Source organism: Alosa sapidissima, chromosome 15 (genome assembly GCF_018492685.1).
Source record: "Alosa sapidissima isolate fAloSap1 chromosome 15, fAloSap1.pri, whole genome shotgun sequence".
Lineage (NCBI taxonomy): Eukaryota > Metazoa > Chordata > Actinopteri > Clupeiformes > Clupeidae > Alosa > Alosa sapidissima.
This window is the reverse complement of record NC_055971.1, coordinates 26,558,247-26,585,467: the sequence shown is the minus strand read 5'-3', so window position 1 is coordinate 26,585,467 and position 27,221 is coordinate 26,558,247. Positions and strand designations below refer to the sequence as shown.

Genomic DNA, 27,221 nt, shown 5'->3' with positions numbered 1-27,221 from the left:
ACTACACTAAAGGAAAGGTTTGATTGATAACAATCTAAGTTTTGTTGGAATTGTTTTATCGTTTGGCGATTATAAACATTTTTAGAGTTTTAGACTCTTACTTTTGAGAGATTTTCTTGACCACTACACTATAGGAATGATTTGATTGTTTACGATTTAAGAAACATTTTTTTGTTTTTTCTTGACCACTACACTACAGGAAATGTTTGATTGTTAACAATCTTAAGTTTTATTCGAAATTGTTTGATCATTTTGATTTGTTTGTATTTGCCTTTATTGTGATCATATATGTAGTTGATTTATGATCAGACGGGGGGATTGTTAGATTTTAGTGGTTTTCTGTATGTCATTCTTTTGGTTCTTTGTTTAATACTGCAGAAACTGCGAGGACAGGATGTTTATTGTAAGCAGACAGAATGATGTCACCTTACAATAGCAAATGGTGTACCTAACTAATTGTTCCCCCACAAGACGTCTTATAGCCTTATTGAATTATCACTGTCTGTTTCCCCCCCTCCAATTTGACCCCAGACGTGAATGTATATTCTGGTATTTTAATTAGCCAGGAGTTTCCCAGATCTTTGCTTCAGTTTCTTACCTTGGCTTCACCTTGCAACATTGTGCTGTGCTGTGCGTACAACAGGGTTACTAGAACTCTGTTGTTACATCCAGAATAAAGAACTATTCTTTCGCAAGCAAGCCTCAAGTTTTACCTGCTCTTAACTACACTGGAATCTACTCGGTCAACTGTGTCTCCATTTGGAATTAAGGAGACAATTTTAATAGCATTCTTCACTATATTCGCAGTGTCTGTGGAGTTATCAGGGAAAAGGACTTTATAATTCAGGGGCCCTAACTTCTTCTGTACAGTACATGGTCCTGTCCACTTAGGTGCCAGTTTGGCAGTGAACCCTTTTGAGGCATCAGATAATGGATGTGCTTTGACCCACACCACATTCCCCTCCGAGAGTTCCACATTCTTCCTCTTTAGGTTGTAATATTTCACCTGCTTGTCTTGGGACTTCTTCACATTCTCAGCCACTTGCTTTGACAACACTTGTTGTCTCTCCATGAGGGTTTGCTTTGAAGATGTGGGCTTAAGTGCATTGGACAGGAGTTGGTCAAGTGGGCCTTTAAGAGCGCGTTCCAAATGTAGAGTTGCCGGCGGAAAACCTGTAGATTCTTGCCAAGAGGAATTCATGGCAAACCGGAACTCATGCACCCATTGGTCCCAGTTCTTATGGTTTTCTCCCACATAAGAGGCAATCATCCTTTTGAGCGTTCGATTGACCTTCTCTGTCAAATTTGTTTGTGGGTGGTAGCTGGTGGTGAATTTATTTATCACCCCCCATGACTCGCATACGGCTCTCAGGAGGTGACTAGTGAACTGGCTTCCTCTATCGGATAGGAGGTACTTTGGTGTTCCCCATCTGGTGAACATCTCTTCCGTGAGAATCTTCACTAACTTCGGTGTCCGGCTATCACAAACAGGAAACAGCTCAGTCCACTTAGAGTAATAATCCACAAGGACAACTAAAAAACAGTTACCCCTTCGGCTGCGAGGGAATGGGCCCATGATGTCAATACCCAACATCTCTCCCACCTCAGAGACTTGAGTAGATTGCAACAGGCCACTGGGTTTGGAATTGGGGGGTTTATGTTGCTGGCAGATTGAGCACTCTTTGATGTGGCTCCATGTGTTTTTTCGGATATCTGGCCACCACGCAACCTCCAACAAACGAAGGAGGGTCTTCAGGCGCCCAAAGTGCCCCCCTAGTGGGTTGTCATGGAAATACTGCAAAAATACAATGTGTAGGCCCTCTGGGATGACCAGTTGGTATTTGTACCCATCCTGTGCAGTTGGCACTCTCCAGTATAGCAATCCCTGCTGGTCAACAAAGGTAATTCGGTTTGAAGGAAGAAAATTAGATGGAGGCAGCTGCTCACGGACCCTCTGAACATAATTGTATCTTGTCTGGGCAACGGCAATTTCTTGCAATGTGTGGGGGAGATCAACAACCGTCTTGGAACTGCTACAACACACAGCAAGGCTTGATGCCACCGCAGCACCAGGGGGAGACACTGGAATCTGTGACAAAGCATCGGGGACAACATTTAGAGTGCCTTTCCTGTACCGAACAGTGAAAGAGAAAGGTTGAAGTCTCAGGGCCCAGCATACAAGACGTGAGGAGGTTTTGTGAGTATTAAAGACCCATGACAGTGCTGCATGATCCGTAATTACATCAATCTGTACTCCCTCTAGGTAGTGTTGCCATTTTTCTACAGCCCAGATAACAGCTAAGCACTCCTTTTTGCTCAGCTCCATTTAACAGGCGAGATGCAAAAGCAATTACATGTTCTCCATCAGTATCTTCCTGAGTCAATACTGCGCCTAGACCAACATCACTGGCATCGGTAGAGACCTTGAAGGACTTTGAAAGATCTGGATGAGCCAAGACTGGAGGAGATTGCATTGCCTTTTTAAGCTTTTCCCAGCTTTCCTCACAATCCTCGGTCCATTTCCAGACAACATCCTTCTTCTTGAGGTTGTTCAGCGGGGCTGCCAGATTGGCAAAATTTTGGATAAACTTGGTACCAGCCGGCTAGTCCAAGAAACCTCTGGAGCTCTTTGATGTTTTGAGGCCTTGGATATTCATCTACAGTATGGCCTTGAGTTTCTCTGGATCAGCTGAAACACCTTGGCTAGAAACCTGGTGGCCCAGGAATGTCAAAAAAGACTTGAAGAAGTGGTATTTTTTTAGATTGAGAGTCAGTGAAGCTGAATGGAGTTTCTCGAACACCTTCCTCAAGTGGTTCAGGTGACAATTTTCTGATTTTGAGAAGACTATTATATCGTCTATGTAAACAAAACAGCATAAGCCCTTCAACTCAGCCAAGACCGTTTCCATAAGCCTTTGGAACGTGGCCCCAGAGTTCATCAGGCCGAAAGGCATGGAGAGGAAATGGTAAAGGCCAAATGGTGTGATGAATGCTGTTTTTTCAATACTGGCCCGGTCCATGGCGACTTGCCAATATCCAGATCGCGAGTCCAAGGAGCTGAACACACTCGCCCCAGAAAAGGACTCGAGAATGTCATGGATCTTGGGCATTGGATAGGCATCGAACAGAGTCTTTTTTCAAATTCATTAGCATCTGCCTGTCTCTGTGGTTCAAACCGGGAAGAACAGTAACTATAATCTCTCTTTAAAGAGCTTCATGCTAGTCTCACTCACGTGGCAGTCAGGTAGCAAACAGTACATACCGTGACGATCTGACAAAGTGAACTAAAAGGTAGGGGTGTGACTTTCGAAACCGACGTCTCGAATCAGTGTCGAGGCTTCGAAGCACAAAGGCTTCGAAACACTGTTTCAGATACTGGCCCGGTCCATGGCGACTTGCCAATATCCAGATCGTTCTGGATAGATCCAGATCCAGATCCAGATCGCCAACACTGTTTCGAAACACTGCTTCGAAACGTGGTTCAAAACAGCCATGTCATGTGACCACTGCTTCGAAACATCGTTCAAAATCCCCATGTCATGTGACCAAAATTAAGTGAACCTTCGGTGCATTTCACCAGTGTCGGCAGGCGTGCCCGCGCATTCAATTAACAGTGTAGCTTAACCATGATGGTGTAGTGGTTAGTGTGGGTGTTTTTTGCACAGTAGCCCAGGCTGCTCAAATGTGGTTCGATCCCCGTTTGATTTGTAAGGTATTGTTTCAGATCGTATCTGTTTATGTTTTCTTATTTCACCATTAACCACACAGTTTCAACTAAACTCTCAGAATGGTCAAAAATCGAGAGTTTTTATAAGAAGAAAGTGATTTAGAGAACACATAGTGGCAGCAATAAGACTCCCTTTATTGTGACTTCATGTGGTCTCCCATCCAGTAATTGACCAAGGGCATGCTGCTTAGCTTTTGACAAAGACTGAACACAGGTAACACAGCGAGCCACGAACTTTAAAGACTGCATCTCTAATACGAAGCATTTGACAGATTTGTTTCACCCTAAACAGCTCTGAGGTGTCGGAATTGTTTCAAAGCTTCGATACAATTCGGCACAATTGCTTCGAACGTTTCAGTGTTTCATAAAGCCTCGCTTTGCCCATCCTTACTAAAAGGGCAGTGTTTAAATACTCCACAAATCAACACAAAATGAGAGACAGGTGAACAGAGAAATTGGAGGGAATTCAACAAAGGCAGGAAGTTGCCCAAATAAGGACATGGGTGTGACTCTGGGCACATGACCCAACACATGGCTACAAAAATAAAGTCTAGAATTATCACACTCCAACAGGTAGGGGGAGACAAAAACAACATACATTACTATTATTATTATATTTTTTATAATAATAATAATAATAAAAAACAGATTATGATTGTAGATAAATGGTTACTGAAACTACTACTATAGGCCTAGAAAAAGATGTACAGTAAAGTTAAAGATGCCAGTTAATATAATGCTAAAAAAAATAGAAATAAGATAAATAAACAAACAAGGGGAGAACTTAATGGACATTATAGGCCAAAGAAAAAAGATGGGTCTTCAAATTAGATTTAAAACTACTGATGGTGGGTACATTTAGTGAATGTACACTATGCATGCACACACACACACGAACACACGCAGAAACACACATAAATATACATGCACAGACACACATACTGTACCCTCACACACACACAAGCACACACACACAAACACGCACACACACACACGCACACACTGCATGCATACATACACACACACACTCACACACATGCATGCATGCACACACATGAACAAATATACGCATAAACACACAAACACACACAAACACAAAGACACACTTACACACACAATATACATGCAGGCATACGCACACACAAAGGCACGCATGCACAAACACACCTTGCCTTTTGAGATCAAAGAGTTATACTATGTAGCATCAGCCACATAAATGGGCATATGATTTGATTAAGGCAGATCTTATTTATTGTTACATATCAGATGTGTTACTAAATATTTAGTAGGCCTACCTCTAAGTAAAAGTAACAATTTAGGTTTATACTGTTTAAAACCTGGCCAGGTACTTTTTAGCTCTATTTCTATACCTTTGTTAAATCTCTTGCTATCTTGATTATGGGCGTCAGTGATCCAGGACAAGTAAGCATTTAGCAGACGATAGGGCCCAGAACTGTCACTCACCTTTTCATTCACTCGCACGCACTTTTCCTGTTCTTGCCCTATGGCTGCGCTCACAGAGATCCACGTTATGTTTTTAAACGGGACGCGGGAGAAAGCCGGGGGGGAAATGAATGAATGAGGGAAGGGGTAGAAGTCTGATGGCGTTCTGATATCCTCTAATCGCTTCATGGAATTACTAATGAATTGTCCTTCTCGTATACACCCGTTACATGGAATATCTGACTCTACAGCTGTTTTTTCAAGGAGGTGAGATTGATCCTTTTTTTCCTTTTTTCTGCTGGAGTTTTGCTGGAGTTTAAAAGACTGTGTTGCGACAACCTTGGACTCATGGAATACTATATTTTTTGGGACTGAAAGAAGATACAGAGTTTTTGGCGTTGGTTTTGTTTAGGGGACTGAGTGCATCGCTGGATGCTTTTTTTTTTTGTTGTTGTGCCGCATCAGCGGCGTTTGGACGATATCTCTCTCTCTCTATATATCTCTCCCTCTCTCACTCACTCTCTTTCTTTTCCTCACCCTCAAGAGAGTGTTATAAATAAAGCCAAGCATTATAGAGATCATTTTGAATGCGTGTTTTAATGTACCCATGACGTTAATTTGTTGACAACCATTTGAGTTTGTTACAGTGGTGGCCCGTACGGGGAGTTAAACACGCATTCTTTGTTCTTTTTGATAAACCTTTCCCTCTTCACTATCGATAAATTATTAGTCTTTTCATACGTTTCCTGTCCCTCTTCATGATGTTTGAACATCAGCTAGTAAATCTTGATTCAGAGCCATTAGAACCCACTAAAGGAGAAGGGAGAGTTAGACCACACATATCTTTTAGTCACGATGGCCAGACAATGCATCCTCATGTCACCATTAGAGAACGTGTAGATCAGCTCACTGATTCCATTAGTTCCCTGTATCTTAGTGAAGATAAGAGGAGCAGGACATATGACAATAAACAACAGGAAAATGATGGAGAGGAAAATGATGAAGAGGAAAATTATGAGGAAACTGATGAAGGGGAAGAGGATACGAATATCACAGTTTCTCATTCCTCTGTTTACCAAGTGGAGATACATGAACTTAAAAGGACTCTGAAAGAAACTAATGGTCGTTTGAATGATCTTGAAAAGCAACTGTCAGAATCAAATGCCAGTACAATTACCAGAGAGGGGTTATTGAGACAGACAATTGATAATTCATCAGCATTTACTTTTCTCTGTTCTTGCCCAGATATACATTATTTGAATGAACTACAGCGCCATCTGCAGGACATCTTGGTCTATACACCCGATGAAGCAGGGAAAACCAGGTTTGTTCTCTTCACATTACTTTACAAGGCATATAGACCACTGTCATGTTATATACAGTATATATATATATATATAAAATGTGTGTGTGTGTATTTGCGTGTGTTTGAGTGCCAATGAGCGCCAATCATAAAATGACATCAAATCATTGGAAATTAGGCCTAGATGACATACTGCCTATGGACAGGAGGAGAAATATGCCTAAGAATGTCAATGTCATGGCAGTTATATTAGTGATACAGTTTAGTATTTGGTTTATGCTGAACGTCAGAAGGCTACAACGAAAAACAGGTCTAATCACATCTGCTTATTGAGTGACATGTTACCATTTTATTGTGTTCCCATGAGCCTTTACTTTGCAAGAACACTACAACACTAAGATAATCAGTGTTGCCAAAAGTTTTCCCATACATGTAGGTTCTCTTAGGCTATGGCTTGTGCAGACTACACGATTTCAGCTGACAAGCTCGATTTTGCCAAGATTTTGTAGTAGCTGACAAAGTTCCAGTGTCGGGCCCGAATATGAAGTTGGGAATGGTGCTGAAGGCAGAAGAGTCTTGTAATGTGATATATTCATTGTTCCACGACTCCACAACCAAAAGTTTAGCATGTCAGAACTTTGGGGAAATCTCCTACAACTCCCGTGTTGACAGACATTATGACGACATGTGACAGGAAGGCTACAATAGATAGGCTACACGATGTGGCCAATATTACGACCAAGACGCGGCAAGAATTTGTGGTTCTCTAAATGCCAAATCTGACATGGTCAATCGTAAAAGACCATCGTGGAAGACAAAAGAATCGTGTAATCTGCACAGGCAATGAGACAGTTGCACCAAGTATCAGTGGTTACATGTTACATGTGGCCCAATATATAGAATACTTCTGAATAATGTGCACATTAAAATTAAGTAAATCTAATGTTTGCTTGTTTTTTCAGTGTGTGTCACAACTTCATGGAAAAACTTTCAAAGCACTGTGATGCCATGATAATTACTCTGACAGGCCCAGACAGCTGGAGTGAAACAAACGACAGGTAACCTAAATATGGATGCTAGCAGGTTAACAAGGGGTTGCTAAAAACTTTACCCATAACGATGGATAGATATGACTGAGTGGTGTTTCTCAATAACATACCTGGCCTGACAAAGCTCAGTAATTTTTTTTGTCCTCCATAGAATTCTTCAGTTCATGTTTATGAAGGATGCCTTCAAGTTACCTGTTGACCCAAAGAGTAAAAATAATGGACCAAATCAAGCCCATTAAATTCTCTATTGCAATTTGAAATTATTACCAATAATGGTTACCAGTGGCACAGACAATGTTTTCTGCCCAACAGCAGGTACAGAACCTCATGAAGAAGTGTGAGCCCTACTCCAAGATGGTAAAGGAGTTTCAAAAACTTGATTCTCTGAAGAACCAGGAAACGATGAACTACCACTGGTGATTATAGACAAGAGTAATGTGGCTATGAGGTAAGATATAGAGGACTATCAGTGTATCTGGGTAGGCCTATAATACAAAAAATGCTATGTAATAAATACAGTAAGTAATAAGTAAACTATTACATAACCTTTACACCTTTGTTGGTGTAACCTTGGTACTAATAAAAACTGGCAAGTAGCCATGTATAAGCGGGATAATGCATACAACGGTTCGCCCTGTCGGGACTTATTTTCCCAATAATGACCGGCGTTCTATACATTATCCCTTATGTAATATTCGGTACAGGCTCCTTAATATGCCATACTTTTTCAGCCATGGCCTGGACATGTTCTACTCCTGCTTTGGTATCTACCGGGCTGTTCAACACTTCTGGAATAAAGGCTATCGTAACATCATTGCTTGTGTGCCAAACTATAGACGACATTCTCCAAGCACTATCCATGGTGAGTCTTCTCCTTGTCCATTCATTGTCATCTTGATTGGCATAGATTTGTATACATAGCCTACTGTTTATTGCTCACTTATGTATTCATTTGTTTCACAGGTCATGAATATCTAGAAAAGCTGTCCGAGAGAGGCCTTGTATCGTGGGCTCCAAGCAAATATTACGATGATAGGTGAGCGAGCATGTGGGCAGGGGTATCAGTAGAATCAGATACAAACATACAGTACAATACCCATATGTCCACCAACATTTAAAATTTCATCAGAATTCTCTCTCTCGCTCTCTCTCTCTCAGGCCTATGCTTGAAGAAGCCAGGGCTAAAACTGGGCGGATTGTGACAAATGACAGATTTGTCGATTTTGGACCAGAGTGGAAGGAGACTAAAAAAGGGTAAAAATATGAATGACGACGTTCACAAATAAACTATAACGATAACGACATGAAGAACGATATAATTGGAGATCACTTTCAGAGCGATTTTCAGAACGATAAAAAGCTATTATTACACGGCTCTTCAGAGTGCTGCAGAAAGTTCCATTCACATGAATGGGCCTTCCCAACGTTCGGGCCTATGTTAAATCTACATAAATCACCGGCAAAGCATTTAATCACCGCTGTCAATGGCAACGGGTTTTGTGCTTCTGATTAATGTCTTTCATATCACTACACAAGGACTGGAACTTCATTCAAACGTGAAAGCAGACGGTTGATCAGCTGTGTTCTAAAGAATGTTTGATTCAAGTTCAGCAGCGTGTGTTGTTGCGAACTATTTGTTTCTCAGCAAATGCCACGATGAACGGTAACAAATAGGCTAGGTTATGTAGGCTAAAGTCATATCCTGGGGAGTTTATTATTTAGTTTTGGCAAGTAGCCGTATAATAAGCGGGATAATGTATAGAACGCCGGTCATTACTGTGAAAATAAGTCCCTTCAGGGCAGAACAAGACGGTTCGCCCTGTCGGGACTTATTTTCCCAGTAATGACCGGCGTTCTATACATTATCCCTTACATAGCCAATCAGAACCCATCAAATTTTAACCGTCACATTCATTAACACATGGAGAGACTTTGTTTATCGTTGTTCAGTGTGAACGTTTTTATCGTTATGGTTATTGTTATCGTTCTTGGTGTGAATAGGCCTTTAGGTGTATGCTTTTCAAGGCAGATTATTTCCATTGTTAAGGTGGTGGCATGTTTACAAAAAACTTGATGAGTCCAAGAAGGGAAATTAAAGTAGACAAAAATGGTGGACAGTATACTATAACGGTAAGATCAGACCTTTTGACCTCTCCTGTCTCCTGTTACAGATGCATTCCCTTTGAGTTTAATGGAAATCACTTCATACCGTTTCCAATTTCATCTGAGGTAGGAATTGGCTTGTACACTCATCGCACAGCTATCCATCTCACTTGTACACTTAATAATTCCACTGCCGAATGGCATTCATTCGTCACTGGCTAATTTTGGATATTGTTTTGTCTCCTTCAGGCTGTTGAGACGAGTAGTGTACAACCAGCAGCCATGAGTGTGAACGGTGCCAACGATGAAGATTTGGGTCCAACCAGTGAAGCACCAGATGACAACACCCACATCTAGGCTTCTTTTTTTAAATAAAAAATTTAACTATAACAATGTTTAGTCATTTTTCTTGAACAATGTTTGTAGTATCATGCTTGCTTCCTTAACTCATTGGTCTCCTCCTCTGGATAAGTGATAGCCTGGTTATCCACCAGTGTAATTGGTACATTAAAGGGACACCAGGCAAGCCTGATGCTTTTTCTCTACGAAACTCCCCCTCGCTCGGTCTGAAGCTCTTTTCCTTTTCTTTGCATCTTCCGTCAAAGGTTTTCGCTGCTTCTTCGCCGGCTCTGCCATTATACACACGTTTGCAACAATCGCTAGCGTTTCGTTAGCCTGCCTCTGTGCTGTGGATGGATAACTGATCCTGTAAACTGATCCTGCTTCGGTCGGCGGGTCCGATACACTGAACTTGCAAGTGGGATATTCTTCCTACAGGCAGTAGGGGCGGGCAAGAGAGTCTTCATTCGCCCTGTAATGAGTCATTTAACCATATACCAACTTACGAAGATGAGCAATTAACACGAAAAGGTTGCCTGGTGTCCCACTTATCTTTTTAGAAGTACAGCAAGCACATATTTCCTGTAAATGAAGATTTCATATGCAGTTGTTCACTCATTTCCAAAGGAGATACAAGTTTGTGTCTTTTAATACTGATGCCATTGCTAGATAAGCTGTGTGTCCTGGGTTTTCTGTTATTTTAGAAGTCGCTGTGAATTAAAAAGTTGCCAGACGGATCTGCAGAGCAAATTCAAATGCAATTCCTAATTTGTCTGGGTTCACCCAAGGTACAGTACTTACAGTTTTTTTCTCAGTCGCTTTGGTGCTTTTCTCACATCAGTATTAACATTTGCACAGCAGTTAGTGCATTTCTCAAAACAATTAGTGCAAACTGCAAAACCAAGTGGATAACCTGCAAAAGCACGTCACTTGCTCAAAATGGATAGTCCATTCCTCAAAAGCAAGTATTTATGTCAATGAAACTGCCAGTGTCATCAAAATGAGAAGTCTTGACACCATTGTTTATTACACAGTCAACAACAACTAGTTATGATTTCCCCCCCTTCCCTGCCCAAAATATCTGGGAGGATTGCTACAGGAACATAATGCATTATAGTCACATACGCAACACACTTGTCCTCTCCTGTCCATCTACAGTGAGTCGAGACATATTTACATACCATTATTTGTAGTAAATACATTCCATCAGCTCCATGTATAAAAGCACAGAAACCAATGAAGAAAAATCAGACTACGGTAATTGCAGAGGTGCCAAACAGTGGTTTACACCCAATAAACTAGCTTCATTTCCCCCTCTCTCCACTCTTAAGTCATGCACATGATGACTTTGTATCTTAAACTTGATTAACCTCCTTGACCACGAGGCTGTCAAGGCCAGAAGTGTCCACTGGGAGCTTCCATGCTCTGCTGCCACTGACATCACATGGAGGGGAATGATAGGAGGTAATAACTATTGAACACTACCACATACTGTACATAGATAGATAGATAGATAGATAGAGATAGGTATCCCTTTAACCCTGTCTTAAATGTTTCCTTCTTGTATCTTTCTTTTTTTAAATCAAATGCTGCATCACCAAGTCAAATTCTTGTATAACTGTACATTTGGCCAATAAAGTGATCCTGTATCCTGTAAAACAGCTGGGCTAAAGTGACCTCTGCTGGCTGACAGTAGATGAAACCATATCTAAAAATGGCCTGTGTGAATTTTCTGACTCCATTAAAAGTGGAAAAAGTGAACTATATCAAATGCGGGATGAAGTGAAAATCATGCTGTTGTTTGCTTTCTCTGTCAGACTCACATGGTTTCTCTGACTCCCAACGCGTTCTCTTCCTCTGACTGTCATGGCTCAGAGTCTATTTGAGAATGTGTGGATGGGGATGAAGATGGAGGAGTGGGGACCTGTACATCGTTTGCAGTATGACATTTCCGAGACAGTCAAAGACTACACTAGGCTACACCACAATACTTTGGCAACACTTTTTCTTGTTAAGCTGTCATACCAACAAAGTGCATTGAGTTGTATTGACTACACAGTCCCTGACAGTGCATACATGGCCTGGACCAGGTAAGCACAGTGAAATGGTTGTAGTTTCCATGGAAGAGCCACTATATGAGAATGGACACAAGAGGACATTCAAATCCTAACCCTTATCAACATCATCCTGAAAGGCGCATGCGTTAGATTATTACCTGTATTACTTGTTCCTGTTCATCACGTGATTTCGAAGAATACATCAGACTCTGCATTGAGGCACATGAACAAACGAATTACCGGTTTTGTCGAGCGAGTTGCTTCTCTCTGCATGCTTGAGGAAATCAGAATCAAGTGTTTTCTTATTTAAAAACTTGTGTTAACATGAGTGATACTGTAGCACAAGATCAAGAGCAGGAAAATAACAGGGCACAGGATATATTACCAAATGAAGAAGGGATTTCGATGCCCATTCAAGACGATGGTATGGCTGTTAGCCAGCGCCAACATGAAAATCAGCCGAATCACTTCAAACTTAATTTGCCTGAAACCGAAGAAGATCCGAGTTTGAGATGGGTGATTCTTGATGCCTGGAAAATCACACAATGGTGAGTAATAAAAAGAATGAAAGATTGTTTAAGATCACATGCAGTATAAACACATACTTGACTCCAATAATAATGAATGGGGGTGACATTACACTAGAGCAGCAACTTTTGGAGCAAGAGTCTGTTACTTAAGCTCATTTCTGTTTCTGATTACATTTTATGGCAGTGGGAAAGTCCACCGCTTCCGAAGGCTCGTCTTGGCTGTTACATACTTCTGGGAGAGAGGGCATAGAAGGATTATCGTCTGTATCCTAGAGTGGATGAGAAAAGAACATATTCTAATTTGCGGTAAATCCTTTAAAGTCATGTGTCTGTGATTAGCAACAGTGGTCACTGATTTTTTGTACTGATTGGCAAACATTAGAAACTAGGAACATACACCCGGGTAGTGGGTATGGACATAGATCATCATGGATGGCACAATAGGTGTTAGCTAGATACCGCATTGTCCGTCGAGTTCCATTATGTGGCACATGTGAACATATTGCTGGGGGCAACACCTACTGTCTATGGGCAACACTTGCCGGCAATCAGAGACACCAGTCTGATTTCCAGTCAGAGTCGCAAGTTTCTCTATTAACTCTGTAGTAATTGTTTCCCCCCACCAACATGGCAGTGTTATTTATGTACGTTCTGGAGCCCAATGCGGTATCTAGCTTTCTAATACCTGTGGTCCTGACAGAACCTGACACAAAATGGCCGTCCAATCTAAAATGGCCACCTGCTGTAGAAGCAGGGCATAGTGAACTGTGAGCAGTTTACAGGATTGTTGTTGATGTGAATAAATTAAATGCTACTAGAAATACAATACTAGCATACTCTGAAATACAATAGCTTCCAATTATCCATGTTTCTTCTGTGCATAATAATACTTTGATTGATATTGTTTTTTCTTTTAAATAAATATTTATTAAAAAAATAACAAGAGCAGTCAGATAAATGCAGACCCTCAGCCCAATTTTAAACAGTACTCTCCTGTCTATTAAAACCCTAGGATGTAGGCCTGGCCTACATACAGTGGGTCCCAGTTAAAAATTGACACTTCATTCACGATCATGGTGAATGGTGAAATGTAAGTACAACTGCAGCCGCTTGGGGGCAGCATAGTCCGCTGTGGAGTTCCACGGTCGAACCAGACGGCGCATTCGACAGCAAGGGCTGTGATTGGCCGAGTTTTCAGTGCGTTTCTCTGTGTTTTTAGCAGCCCCTGCAACATGCTAGTCCACTGTAGCCTAAGCCTTGTACATAATGTTAAACATAGTTTTGGATTCAGTGGCAAGATTTCTTGATTGTACAGTGTCTGTCTCTCAGTAATGTTTTAAAATGAGAGCTTCGTCAGCTGGCAGTAGGCTACTTTGTCGGTAGTCATGAGAAGTTGGCTTGCTAACAGAACATAAATATGCTGCCCAGAAACCTTGTGAATAGTTCTGATTTTTTTACTACACTAACGAGGTTGAAATATAGACTTTGCCTACAGCATCTCCTTAACAGTAATGTTAACAAAATGACAGCATTCATATGACAAAGAAAAACGAATTCGGTCACTCAAGACTGTGCCACAGCAACCAGTGTAGGCTACAGTCCTACCCAATAGGCCTACTCGAAGCAGATAGCGTTGTCTGACGGTCGAGTGGGTTAATGCACGTATTTCCAGAACAGGTCTGCAACTTTCAGGTAGTTCTGAGTTCGAATCTAGGCAGGAGCAGAGCCATATAAAGGCCTAGGCCTATTGTTATAATTTTTTGCAAGGTGTTGCTCCTGGCAATACTTGTTTATAATACGTTTGGTGATTAATTGATAGCTGTTTTTGGGACACGTTAAACGTTCTTTATAATGAGCGCATCCGGGGAGTAAAACGACTGTTACGCGCTGTTACAACTGTAGGCTACAATGATTGCAATACAAAAATATGCGCGTGTTAGTTTAGTTAGTTTTGTGATGTTTTGCACTTTTGCCTCATGTGTTTTCAGGTTTGAGAGCTTTTTTGGCAAGATTGACCTTGGTTAGACTCTGCATATGTTATTTCTCCGTATGGAAAATAAAGTCAATTTTCGACACACGTCTGTTATTAGTTCAATAACAAGTGTTGCTTGTTAAAACATGTGACTAGTGAAACTCAAATGATTTTAGAAATATTTAGCCAAAGCCAAAAAGAGAAGGAGAGACGCCGGTGCAGCTCAGATGTCTTCTTAATTTTCTTTATTCTTTAGTAAAAGGTGCAGAACATTATTAAACTTTGACTAACGTTTCGATGTTCGTTAGTCAAAAACATCGACACATCGAAATGTTAGTCAAAGTTTAATAATGTTCTGCAGCTTTTACTGAAGAATAAAGAAAATTAAGAAGACATCTGAGCTGCACCGGCGTCTCTCCTCTCTAAAATATCTGTCCTGGCCTGGTTGCAACGGATTGTGGCCAAACGACAGAAGCGCGGAGAACCCTCCTTTGTCTTCCAAAAAGTGTTACTTTGTGCCCCGCGCTCCCCCACTGCTTGTGAAAGAAGGGGATGGGGGAGGGGGGCTTAACGTGAAAAAGCTTAATGTCACAAAACGGCAACGAGTCGTTTTAGGCTACAGGCCTTCATAATGGTAGGCTACAGGAAGTGGGGGGAGGGTATGGGATGACCAGAGCCGTCATCTATCGTCTTTCCAGGCACACAGCTCGTTATAAAGCCTATCGACTGCCTTAACAGATAGGCTTTGCTCTTGGGTTTGGCCTTACAGCGAACTCAATGCTCTTGTTGCTTGCAGTTTGTTAAATAAAGCGATGCAGATTACATGATTTATTTCTGATTAATTGCGTCTTTTGATGTATTTTGCAACATTTGCTTGTTAGGCTGGGCTACTGTCAATGTCCTGTACAGGTCAATGTTCAACAATTGCTGGTGTAGGCCTAGGCTATTAATCAATTAGGGACTGTTCGTTATTTATTTAATTAAGGGGCTACCGGAGGAGTTTTGGGAGCGTTAGTCAAAAAAGACGTGACCCTCCCTCGCCAGCAAGAATTTTTTCTATGACCCTCCAAAGTGATTGAGAAAAAACGCATGATCCTCCCCAGTCCCAACAATGTATTGATGCCTTAGGCTACTGGGTCAATTTGGGAGCTTGCATGCTACGACTCCTTCCTTGAAATGCCTTGAAAAGGCTGTCGTTTGCACAATTTCACAAATAATCACCGGGACCGAAACAAACCTGTCAACTTTTCCCGGGTTTATCGCGTATTTTAACTTTTTCCTCGCTGTCTTAGGAGGAGCTGCAGGGCCGTCGCAAGGGGATGCGAGGCCCTGTGCGAACTTGACAGATGCAAGGCCCTTTTCACTTACGTGCATGAAATCATGCAATGGCTTACTTTACACATAGCCAAGGCTACCGTCGGTGTATTTTAATAGTACCCTAGTCTAATAAGCTACACCAGCTTGCCTTTAAGAGGGGAAATTCAATTGTATAGCCTATAACATTAGCTGAGTCACAAATTTGGCCATATGGTGTTTATCATAGGCTACATCACGAAACCAAATAGTGTAACAAAGGCGAACACTTTAACAGGGGGAATTCATTGGGCATGAATCATTGTGCTGAACGGTATTTGTCAATGTGCAGAAACACACACGACATTCAAACTATTGATAAGATGTACTGGTCTGTATCTATAGGCTAACATTGGACAAATAAATGACACTGACTCGCCATATCCTGACTCAGGAAAAAAAACATTTTCTTGCTTTGCCGCAAACTCAGCAATGAAATCATAGGCCAGTTTGCAGGTAGCCTAACGTCTTTTTCATAGAAGGGAGAGCCCAGTCTCTCCTGTGACATGGAGGTGCGTAAATAGTTTTTAATAGCCTGTTCAACTTCGAAAAGCTTCGTTCACCCGATGCCAGTCACTGATCGCAATTTCAAAGTTCGGAAAGCTTCATCTTTTTAAGTTTTAAGTGCAGTGGCCCATATCTGCCCCCTTTGGAATTATATCTCGAGCCTATTATAAGGTCCAGTGCGTTATGTCCTGGGATTCGGATGTGCTCAAAAAGAAAAGAAAAAACACTTTTTATAGATGGTTATGAGGAGCAATGTGAGAGAGAAATTTGATGATCATTGATCGTTGTTTTGGGACGTTAAGCCTTTTCCATAGGCGTCAGTGAAGGAGATTGAAGAATGACCATTTTTTTTATACGAAAATATTTCTTAACTACAAAAACTCAGTGTCTAAAAACTCAGTGTCATTCAGACTCAACCCTCTTGTTGTTTTATTATCTTTTTCGTTGTCGTTTGAACGTTGGCAAGCAGGCATGTTGCGGTTGCAATTTAAGTGAAATTTCTACAGTAGGCCTACAACATGCTGTTAGGCTGGGCTACTGTCAATGTACTTGTACAGGTAAATGTTCAACAATTGCTGGTGTACAGGTTATATAATCAATTAGCTAAATCATTTGTCCAGCTGTTTAAACATTTTTTCGTGCTACATTCAAACGCAAAAGGTGCTTTGATATATTTTTCGTTTGAACGTCGGCAAGCAGTCATGCTTTGGTTGCAATGAATGAGGATAATTGCTTTTTTTTTGCATTATTTTGAATATGACTCGCTCCAGTCTCAACAGCACGTACTTTTTCCACACGCTTAGTTCTAACACACATAGGCCTATCCCCTCTCGCTTTCTCTCTCTCCATCCCTGCACACGGTGCTTTCTTAAAGGAGCTGCACCATTTTACAACAATTGCATCTACATTTTCATATTAGAATGTTTTGTCAAGTGTAAGCTTAAACTACCGTGATCAATTTAAGTTCCCGTGCCCCCGCTGCATCATGGAAGCAGTAAGTCAGTCGCATCAAAAATAGTAGTGGCACCCAAGTGACACCTTGTGGTTGTTTGTGTCAACTGCAGTTTGTGCCATTTCTGCTGAGAAAATGGGGATCGTGATTCATGAAGGAACCCGTCCAAACTTAACGGGGACCCACTGTATTACAAGACAGATCATAGAAGACAGGCCTAATACAAAATATTATTTGTGGTTACATGGATTATTTATTTATATGTTTTTATTTATAAGACAATACATTAGCAGAAGAGTATTTAACTTAACATGGTTTGATAACTTTCCCCAGTATTTGCCAAAGAATTACAAACAATGTACAGTTTTAACATTTTCAGCATTTGCTTTTCTCTGTTCTTGCCAAGATATACATTATTTGAATGAACTACAGCGCCATCTGCAGGACTTCTTGGTTTATACACCCGATGAAGCAGGGAAAACCAGGTTTGTTCTCTTCACATAACTTTACAAGGCATATAGACCACTGTCATGTTATATACAGTATATATATATATAAAATGTGTGTGTGTGTATTTGCGTGTGTTTATGAGTGCCAATGAGCGCCAATCATAAAATGACATCAAATCATTGTAAATGAAGCCTAGATGACATACTGCCTATGGACAGGAGGAGAAATATGCCTAAGAATGTCAATGTCATGGCAGTTATATTAGTGATACAGTTTAGTATTTGGTTTATGCTGAACGTCAGAAGGCTACAACGAAAAACAGGTCTAATCACATCTGCTTATTGAGTGACATGTAACCATTTTATTGTGTTCCCATGAGCCTTTACTTTGCAAGAACACTACAACACTAAGATAATCAATGTTGCCAAAAGTTTTCCCATACATGTAGGTTCTCTTAGGCTATGGCTTGTGCAGACTACACGATTTCAGCTCGATTTTGCCAAGATTTTGTAGTAGCTGACAAAGTTCCAGTGTCGGGCCCGAATATGAAGTTGGGAATGGTGCTGAAGGCAGAAGCGTCTTGTAATGTGATATATTCATTGTTCCACGACTCCACAACCAAAAGTTTAGCATGTCAGAACTTTGGGGAAATCTCCTACAACTCCCGTGTACTCACGCGGCAAGAATTTGTGGTTCTCTAAATGCCAAATCTGACATGGTCAATCGTAAAAGACCATCGTGGAAGACAAAAGAATTGTGTAATCTGCACAGGCAATGAGACAGTTGCACCAAGTATCAGTGGTTACATGTTACATGTGGCCCAATATATAGAATACTTCTGAATAATGTGCACATTAAAATTAAGTAAATCTAATGTTTGCTTGTTTTTTCAGTGTGTGTCACAACTTCATGGAAAAACTTTCAAAGCACTGTGATGCCATGATAATTACTCTGACAGGCCCAGACAGCTGGAGTGAAACAAACGACAGGTAACCTAAATATGGATGCTAGCAGGTTAACAAGGGGTTGCTAAAAACTTTACCCACAACGATGGATAGATATGACTGAGTGGTGTTTCTCAATAACATGCCTGGCCTGACAAAGCTCAGTAATTTTTTTTGTCCTCCATAGAATTCTTCAGTTCATGTTTATGAAGGATGCCTTCAAGTTACCTGTTGACCCAAAGAGTAAAAATAATGGACCAAATTGTTCCACCCTGCTTCACTCTTCAAAGAATATAAATTCACATTTGTATAAGGAATTGGTAAGCCCGTTAAATTCTCTAATGCAATTTGAAATTATTACCAATAATGGTTACCAGTGGCACAGACAATGTTTCTGCCCAACAACAGGTACAGAACTTCATGAAGAAGTGTGAGCCCTACTCCAAGATGGTTAAGGAGTTTCAAAAACTTGATCTCTCTTTTTCTGAAGAACCAGGAAAGGATAAACTACCACTGGTGATTATAGACGGGAGTAATGTGGCTATGAGGTAAGATATACTCTCTATCAGGACTATCAGTGTATCAGGGTAGGCCTATAATACAAAAAATGCTATGTAATAAATACAGTAAGTAATAAGTAAACTATTATATAACCTTTACACATTTGTTGAACCATGGTACTAATAAAAACTGGCAAGTAGCCATGTATAAGTAGGATAATGTATACAACGGTTCGCCCTGTCGGGACTTATTTTCCCAAAAATGACCGGCGTTCTATACATTATCCCTTATGTAATATTCGATACAGGCTCCTTAATATGCCATTCTTTTTCAGCCATGGCCTGGACATGTTCTACTCCTACTTTGGTATCTACCGGGCTGTTCAACACTTCTGGAATAAAGGCTATCGTAACATCATTGCTTGTGTGCCAAACTATAGACGACATTCTCCAAGCACTATCCATGGTGAGTCTTCTCCTTGTCCATTCATTGTCATCTTGATTGGCATAGATTTGTATACATAGCCTACTGTTTATTGCTCACTTATGTATTCATTTGTTTCACAGGTCATGAATATCTAGAAAAGCTGTCTGAGAGAGGCCTTGTATCATGGGCTCCAAGCAAATGTTATGATGATAGGTGAGCGAGCATGTGGGCAGGGGTATCAGTAGAATCAGATACAAACATATAATACCCATATGTCCACCAACATTTAAAATTTCATCAGAATTCTCTCTCTCTCTCAGGCCTATGCTTGAAGAAGCCAGGGCTAAAACTGGGCGGATTGTGACAAATGACAGATTTGTCGATTTTGGACCAGAGTGGAAGGAGACTAAAAAAGGGTAAAAATATGAATGACGACGTTAACAAATAAACTATAACGATAACGACATGAAGAACGATATAATTGGAGATCACTTTCAGAGTGATTTTCAGTACGATAAAAAGCTAATAGCCAAACAGAACCCATCAAATTTTAACCGTCACATTCATTAACATATGGAGAGACTTTGTTTATCGTTGTTCAGTGTGAACGCTTTTATCGTTATGGTTATTGTTATCGTTTTTGGTGTGAATAGGCCTTTGGGTGTATGCTTTTCAAGGCAGATTATTTCCATTGTTAAGGCGGAGGCATGTTTACCAAAAACTTGAATTGAGTCCAAGAAGGGAAATTAAAGTAGACAAAAATGGTGGACAGTATACTATAACGGTAAGATCAGACCTTTTGACCTCTCCTGTCTCCTGTTACAGATGCATTCCCTTTGAGTTTAATGGAAATCACTTCATACCGTTTCCAATTTCATCTGAGGTAGGAATTGGCTTGTACACTCATTGCACAGCTAACCATCTCACTTGTACACTTAATAATTCCACTGCCGAATGGCATTCATTTGTCACTGGCTAATTTTGGATATTGTTTTGTCTCCTTCAGGCTGTTGAGACGAGTAGTGTACAACCAGCAGCCATGAGTGTGAACGGTGCCAACGATGAAGATTTGGGTCCAACCAGTGAAGCACCAGATGACAACACCCACATCTAGGCTTCTTTTTTTAAATAAAAAATTTAACTATAACAATGTTTAGTCATTTTTCTTGAACAATGTTTGTAGTATCATGCTTGCTTCCTTAACTCATTGGTCTCCTCCTCTGGATAAGTGATAGCCTGGTTATCCACCAGTGTAATTGGTACATTAAAGGGACACCAGGCAAGCCTGATGCTTTTTCTCTACGAAACTCCCCCTCGCTCGGTGTGAAGCTCTTTTCCTTTTCTTTGCATCTTCCGTCAAGGGTTTTCGCTGCTTCTTCGCTGGCTCTGCCATTATACACACGTTTGCAACAATCGCTAGCGTTTCGTTAGCCTGCCTCTGTGCTGTGGATTGATGTAAACTGATCCTGCTTCGGTCGGCGGGTACGATACACTGAACTTGCAAGTGGGATATTCTTCCTACAGGCAGTAGGGGCAGGCGAGAGAGTCTTCATTCGCCCTGTAATGAGTCATTTAACCATATACCAACTTACGAAGATGAGTAATTAACACGAAAGCGTTGCCTGGTGTCCCTTTAAACACTTATTTTCTTACTTACACTTATCTTTTTAGAAGTACAGCAAGCACATATTTCCTGTAAATGAAGATTTCAAATGCAGTTGTTCACTCTTCCAAAGGAGATACAAGTTTGTGTCTTTTAATACTGATGCCATTGCTAGATAAGCTGTGTGTCCTGGGATTTCTGTTATTTTAGAAGTCGCTGTGAATTGAAAAGTTGCCAGATGGATCTGCAGAGCATTCAAATGCAATCCCTGATTTGTCTGGGTTCACCCAAGGTATTTAAGTTGTGCATGCCTATACTAAATCATGGATACCTACCTACAAGTCAATGCACATGCATTTCTATGGAGGATCTTTTAAGTGCTGTGTCTTCTCAATAGAAAGTCTCTGACTACACTCTGCTCTACCACAAACTATAGCAGAAGGAGATGAGAGAGAAAAGAGCAATAGAGCTACAGTGACCTCCGGTGGCCTATTGCTGCTAGTGCACAACACCGTAAGCTAATTGGCTCCTCTGGTTAAGTAGTAGCCTGGACATCACTAGACAGCAAACACATATTTCTTATAAACAAAAATATCAAATGCAGTTGTTTACTCAATTCCAAAGAAGATACTGTGTCTTAATACTGATGCCAACAATGCAGACATTGTTTCTGTTTAACCGTTTCATTTTATTTATTTATTTGTCTGTTTGAACTATCTCTTTTCTTGTAGGCTTTTGATTAAGTCAATCCATAGCACATACACTTAGCACACCCTCCGTTTTACATCACATATCTAAAAACTATATACCCTGCTTATGAGCAACAAGGCTGTAAAGACTGCATACTGAGAACTGTAGTGCCCCATGTCAGTTATTTTCAAATGGTGAGGCGGGTGCAGCTGTCCTCATAATGTATACCCTAAGTAAAGGCTCACATTCACCCAATTTGAAAACCTCTACCCCTACCAGAGACTATACTGTATAGCAGAGGGAAATGAGAGGGAAAAGAGCTAGCACCACAGCGACCCTTTGACCAGTTGCTGCTAATGCACAACACCATAAATGAATCTTGAAGCCTGTCGTAAAGTCTGAATGACTAACAACTTTCTGCTTCTGGACTAAAAAAATATTTTTGTAAGCCCTACAAAAAGGTATGCTGGTTGCAGTTCACTCATAGTTCTCCTAGGGGCGGTCTCGAGCGCATAATGAATGGGACTCTACTCGCCTGTGTGCTGTCGCCACATTTGAATCTTTATGTTTTGCCTGCATGGATGCATGATTGAGTGTGCAATAAGATGCAACAACCATTTCTAAGAGGCCTATAAACAGGTTAATTTCTGACATTACTACTAGCATATGAATGCATTATTTATGTTGTAAGAAATTACAAGAAATAATTAAGATGTTGTAAGAAATTACAAGAAATAACTAGACTGCATTTCCGGCGGGAACTGCGAAAGTGTGCTTGCCCTGGTCCGGTCAGCAACGTGAGCAGACAGTGGCATACGCTATGCGGAACCTGGCTTGATCCAGGCATTGTAACGGTGCCTTTCAGTGTTGGAGCAGTGGCAATATCCCAAAAGCTCTAGGAGAGGGCTATTCAACTATTGGCTTGCGGGTTGAATGTGATTCGTTGGATTTTACCTTTGGCCTGCCTTCGAATTTAGCTTCTATGACTGAGATCAAATCAATAAAATAAAATGACAGCAGTGATTGGCTGCAAAAATAAATAATGTCACGTTTCTTGCGCCTCTCAAACTGGGCTATCAGGTAACCTACAGAGGAATTGAAATTATGAAATATGACCAAGGCATTAAAAAGCTACTTGTTTGTCAGGATACTTTTTCACTGATTTATTTTAAAAAAATATGAGCTATGAGTGTGAATGTTATATATTCCATCCCACAAATTATGTTTTACTGGTTTATTTGACAAATAATCTATATGGATTTGCTCTATAAAGACCGTATGTCTGTTTGGGATTGTTTTGTGAGCCTGGGGTTGTTTTGAGAGCCTATTGATGTAGCCTCTCAGAATAAAGGAATACTTCATATTACTCTAAACCACTGTCTGTAAATCAACTGTATACTACGGTCTACATTGCACTATATTTCTTGACCTGTCTCTGTATGTTTCATCACCTTTCTATACTTTGCCTCACATTGCAACACAGCTCAGATCTTTGGTTGCTATGAAGGCCAGTCGTTCTAAATGGATGGTTGCTATGGCCAAAGGCCAGTTCTATCTCTGCCGTTGTCAAGCAGGCATATCGTAGAATTCTGATTAACCTTATCTTATTTAAAACATCTCTATTTTACTTATCCCACTTCCATACAGTGGGTCCCATTAAGAAGTGGCCACTTAATTCGCGCTTACCGTGATTCACACAGCAGCATTAATAAATTAATCTGTCACCATATGCCTATGCTTACGTTTGCAAAGAAAACATTTTAATTTGATCCACATGAAACGTTACATTTCATGTACATGTTGACAATGAGTAGGCTAGTTTTGGTTGTTGGTGGTGTTATTGCATCCCTTAGTTATGCCTACAATGCAAGTTCCCTCGCGATTGGAAGCTCCTGTAGACAATAGTAGACGCATTTCAAAACATCGCGTTAAGAGTCCTTGCCACTTCTTTTAAGCCGTCACAGACGTAGGTGCTACTTTTAGGGCTAAAGTGCTTCGTGAATTACTGTTAGTAAAAAAAAAAATAGTCCTAAAGTTACACGTGACGAAGTTACGAGTGCAAGCATCTCATATCAAATGACCATGGCATTACGCTAAACAACATAAATCCCAATTAGCAACATAGCTAGCCACACAAGAAATTAATGATACTAAATCTCTGCTTAGCATGCTTCTCCGCTTAGCATTCTAATAACAGAAGGGGCACATTTATGTTGACCACTACAACATGACTCATTATGTCTGTAACGTTAACTGTATAAAACACTTACTTTCATAAAGGACGCACACCATCCAGCACATGGAAACCGATATTTTAGGTTCTTGGCCACAAACTCAAAACGTGTCTCTCTGACGCCCTGTTCTAGAATCTTTGCTCTGAAGGCTGTGTTGCTAAGGCAACATCAAATAAACGAAATGATAGTCTTTCAGTATTAAATGTGTACGTGTGATTCCGAATGGATGTGTGTGGTTTGCAATTAGAATAAACAAGAAATAACATTTCTAATAATTTCCCATGATAAATTACATAATATTTGCACCTTCCTTACTTGGGAATCTCACACCGTATTTCAAGTAGGCTACACTAGTGAAATGTAATACAACGTTGCCACCTAGCGTTCAGATAGTTCTAGGCTATTTAACATTAACGTGACATTGATTGTTTATTCTTTCGTCAACTCCATGCTTTTAGGAAAACAATCTTTTTATCATAGTACCCTCTTCAATGAGCGATTACCAGCTCGTTTTTGTAACAGAGATAGCTGTTTATTATCCCTAGGTTTACAGAAATACCTATTCATATTAATACGTAGCCTATGGAGTGCTGTAGTTGAGCAGTTAAAACAGGTGCATGTCGACCGAGATCGTTTTCACCTCAAATATGCGTATTTATATTTACTCACTGTAATAACTAAACAAAAACCGTATTATCTGTACAAATGATTCCAGACAAGAAAGACTGATTTTTGCTAAACTTCTTACAGGGCGTATGGAGGAGGAGGATGGTGGAGGAGGAGGAGGAATGCTGAAGGAGGATGGAGGGTGGAGGAATGCTGGAATGCGGAAGATTTGATGTTTCTGCTCATTTCAGATGATTTTGGACGCATAACATATTGGTCTACTATTTTGTCGAATACGCACATTCCAAATGTGATTACAATTTTGTTTATACGCATTCCAAATTTGTCGATTTCACGCATTACTATTTTGTTGATAACACGCATTACAAATGCGATTACAATTTTGTTTATACGCATTACAAATTTGCCGATTACACGCATTGCGAATTCGATTACAATTTTGTTTACACGTATTACAAATTTGCCGATTACACGTGTTACAAATTTGTCGATTTCATGCATTGCGAATTTGATTACACGCATTACACATTCGATTACAATTTCGATTACGCGCATTACAAATCTGTCGATTACACCCATTACAAATTCAATTGCACGCATTATGAATTCTCACGCATTACAAATCCTCAACGTTCTCCAGCCCTGCCTCCTCAGTGCTCTCCAGCCCTGGCTCCTCAACGCCGTCTAGTCCTGGCTCCTCGACGCTCTCCAGTCTTCGCTCCTCAACGCCGTCCAGTCCTGGCTCGGTGCTCTCCAGTCTTTGCTCCTCAACGCTCTCCAGTCCTGGCTCCTCGATGCTGTATCAACAGCCTAACATCTGTTGTCCTCTGCCCCTGGACCATCGGGATGACAGTCAGAACAGACACTGCTATTTAGCATCGGCGTGACCTCTGTTGGTTGTTAAGCGTGTCTCTTTCTGTCTTGGTTGTAGTTTCCTGTTGGGCATGTGAGATTTCTTGACACCACCAATTGGTTCCTGTTTGTCATTAAAAAATGATTGCGCATTTCAGTGTAACACGTGTCTGTCTTTTCAAATGTATGACACACCTGGGTGATGTATTAGGTTTGGGTTAAGTGGGTGTTCCCTGGGTCACCGTAACTCCTGGGGTGCCAGAGTCGACAACAAACTTTCCACCATACTACATATCCAAAAATGTAGGGATGGGCAAAATGAGGCTTTGTGAAACCCTGAAACAGTTGAAGCAATTGTGCTACCAGTCATGCTCAACATGCCATGGCAAAGAGTGAGAAACAAACAACTAATTAACTAATTAAGGTAACTAATTAAACCACATTGCTGGACAGGCTTTGACGATTCATAAATCTAGATTTCAATAGGACAATTGTAAGTCTGCCATTATTGTAACTTAGAAATGATTGACCTAGGCCTATGCTGCTTTGAAAGTAAACTGCGTAGTTGAAGTTAAGATGAGATTGCAACATAGACACGCTGTAGTGTCTAAATGCAAAGCTATTTCTGGGTCAGATTGTTATTATTTTCCTTTGTTTTACAAAGCATTGTGGATTGGGGACATTGCCCTGACAGAAGAGAAAATGAATTCACAAATAGAGAAAGCATCCTATATATATATATTGCTTTAGCATCCTATATATATATATATATATATATATATATATATATATATATTGCTTTACCATCAGGATGCAGTAATTGCTCAATATAAAGGGAACTTAAAATGCAGGCCTTCTATATATGAGAAGTGGTCACCCTTTGAGAGGTGCTGCTGTAGCCTGTCCACTGATCTACTGAGGTGCCCATTCCCACTGAACCGCTGCAGCAAGTGGTCTGCACACTATTTACTATGCATCATACACACACACACACACACGCACACGCGCACACACACACACACACACACACACACACACACACACAAACTCAGTGGGGGCTGCACACCCACAGCCAAGAACCAAGTAAAGATAAATCTACAAGTCAGCAGTGTTATGCTCACTTTGAAAAGAAGCAACAAAAGCAACAAAAACAAACAAGTTAATCACAGTTTCTGGTGTATCTAATTAAAGAAGTTAAACAATAGTTCCTATGAAACAATACACACAACACACAATCATGAGCGCCTGCAGAAGCATAAAATACACTACATTCTGTTCTTGGACCTGTAAGTTAAACAAGCTAAGAAAACTCTAGTTCCTTTTGCAAAATGTTCAAATGTTTGGTGGTGGAGTCGGACCAGATCTCTCCAGGCCAAGTTTAAGCCATAATTGATTACCTTCCTTTACAAAATACACATGGAACAAGTCTGTAAAATTCATATTCAAATTCAGTGGATTTAAACGACCAACCTGTTTTAACCATACCTAAATATGGACACTTACCAAAATACATGTTTTACTGTGTTGGAGGGCATTGCAACTATGCAATCCTAGGATGA

General features: G+C 40.5%; 2 protein-coding genes and 1 long non-coding RNA gene across 3 annotated transcripts; 2 read left to right on the top strand and 1 right to left on the bottom strand.

The window, feature by feature from the left end:
• The first annotated feature begins 7,842 nt into the window (after positions 1 to 7,842).
• On the top strand, positions 7,843 to 10,029 carry LOC121683529 (NEDD4-binding protein 1-like). The gene is made up of 6 exons (XM_042063170.1): positions 7,843 to 7,970; positions 8,254 to 8,384; positions 8,486 to 8,558; positions 8,681 to 8,776; positions 9,694 to 9,751; positions 9,875 to 10,029. The coding sequence occupies exons 1-6, from the start codon at positions 7,966 to 7,968 to the stop codon at positions 9,980 to 9,982; spliced, it is 471 nt and encodes a 156-aa protein (XP_041919104.1). The 5' UTR covers positions 7,843 to 7,965; the 3' UTR covers positions 9,983 to 10,029.
• Positions 10,030 to 12,345: 2,316 nt separating this feature from the next.
• On the top strand, positions 12,346 to 20,820 carry LOC121683524 (protein NYNRIN-like). The gene is made up of 11 exons (XM_042063162.1): positions 12,346 to 12,569; positions 12,736 to 12,857; positions 17,742 to 17,820; positions 18,679 to 18,774; positions 18,917 to 19,049; positions 19,138 to 19,277; positions 19,565 to 19,695; positions 19,797 to 19,869; positions 19,977 to 20,072; positions 20,482 to 20,539; positions 20,663 to 20,820. The coding sequence occupies exons 1-11, from the start codon at positions 12,346 to 12,348 to the stop codon at positions 20,768 to 20,770; spliced, it is 1,260 nt and encodes a 419-aa protein (XP_041919096.1). The 3' UTR covers positions 20,771 to 20,820.
• Positions 12,413 to 24,275, bottom strand: LOC121683534. The gene is made up of 3 exons (XR_006022815.1): positions 24,220 to 24,275; positions 12,724 to 12,820; positions 12,413 to 12,551 (listed from the first exon to the last, which is right to left on the bottom strand). It is a non-coding gene; the product is annotated as an uncharacterized LOC121683534 (long non-coding RNA).
• Positions 24,276 to 27,221: the final 2,946 nt, after the last annotated feature.

What these genes read in the sequence shown, in the direction of transcription:
- LOC121683529 (XM_042063170.1), top strand. An exon ending in TTCTCCAAGCACTATCCATG is followed by an intron (nt 8,385 to 8,485) that starts GTGAGTCTTCTC and finishes TTTGTTTCACAG; the next exon opens with GTCATGAATATCTAGAAAAG. An exon ending in CGTTTCCAATTTCATCTGAG is followed by an intron (nt 9,752 to 9,874) that starts GTAGGAATTGGC and finishes TGTCTCCTTCAG; the next exon opens with GCTGTTGAGACGAGTAGTGT.
- LOC121683524 (XM_042063162.1), top strand. Translation starts at nt 12,346, where the DNA reads ATGAGTGATACTGTAGCACAAGATCAAGAGCAGGAAAATAACAGGGCA. An exon ending in AGCAAATGTTATGATGATAG is followed by an intron (nt 19,870 to 19,976) that starts GTGAGCGAGCAT and finishes TCTCTCTCTCAG; the next exon opens with GCCTATGCTTGAAGAAGCCA. An exon ending in TGGAAGGAGACTAAAAAAGG is followed by an intron (nt 20,073 to 20,481) that starts GTAAAAATATGA and finishes CTCCTGTTACAG; the next exon opens with ATGCATTCCCTTTGAGTTTA.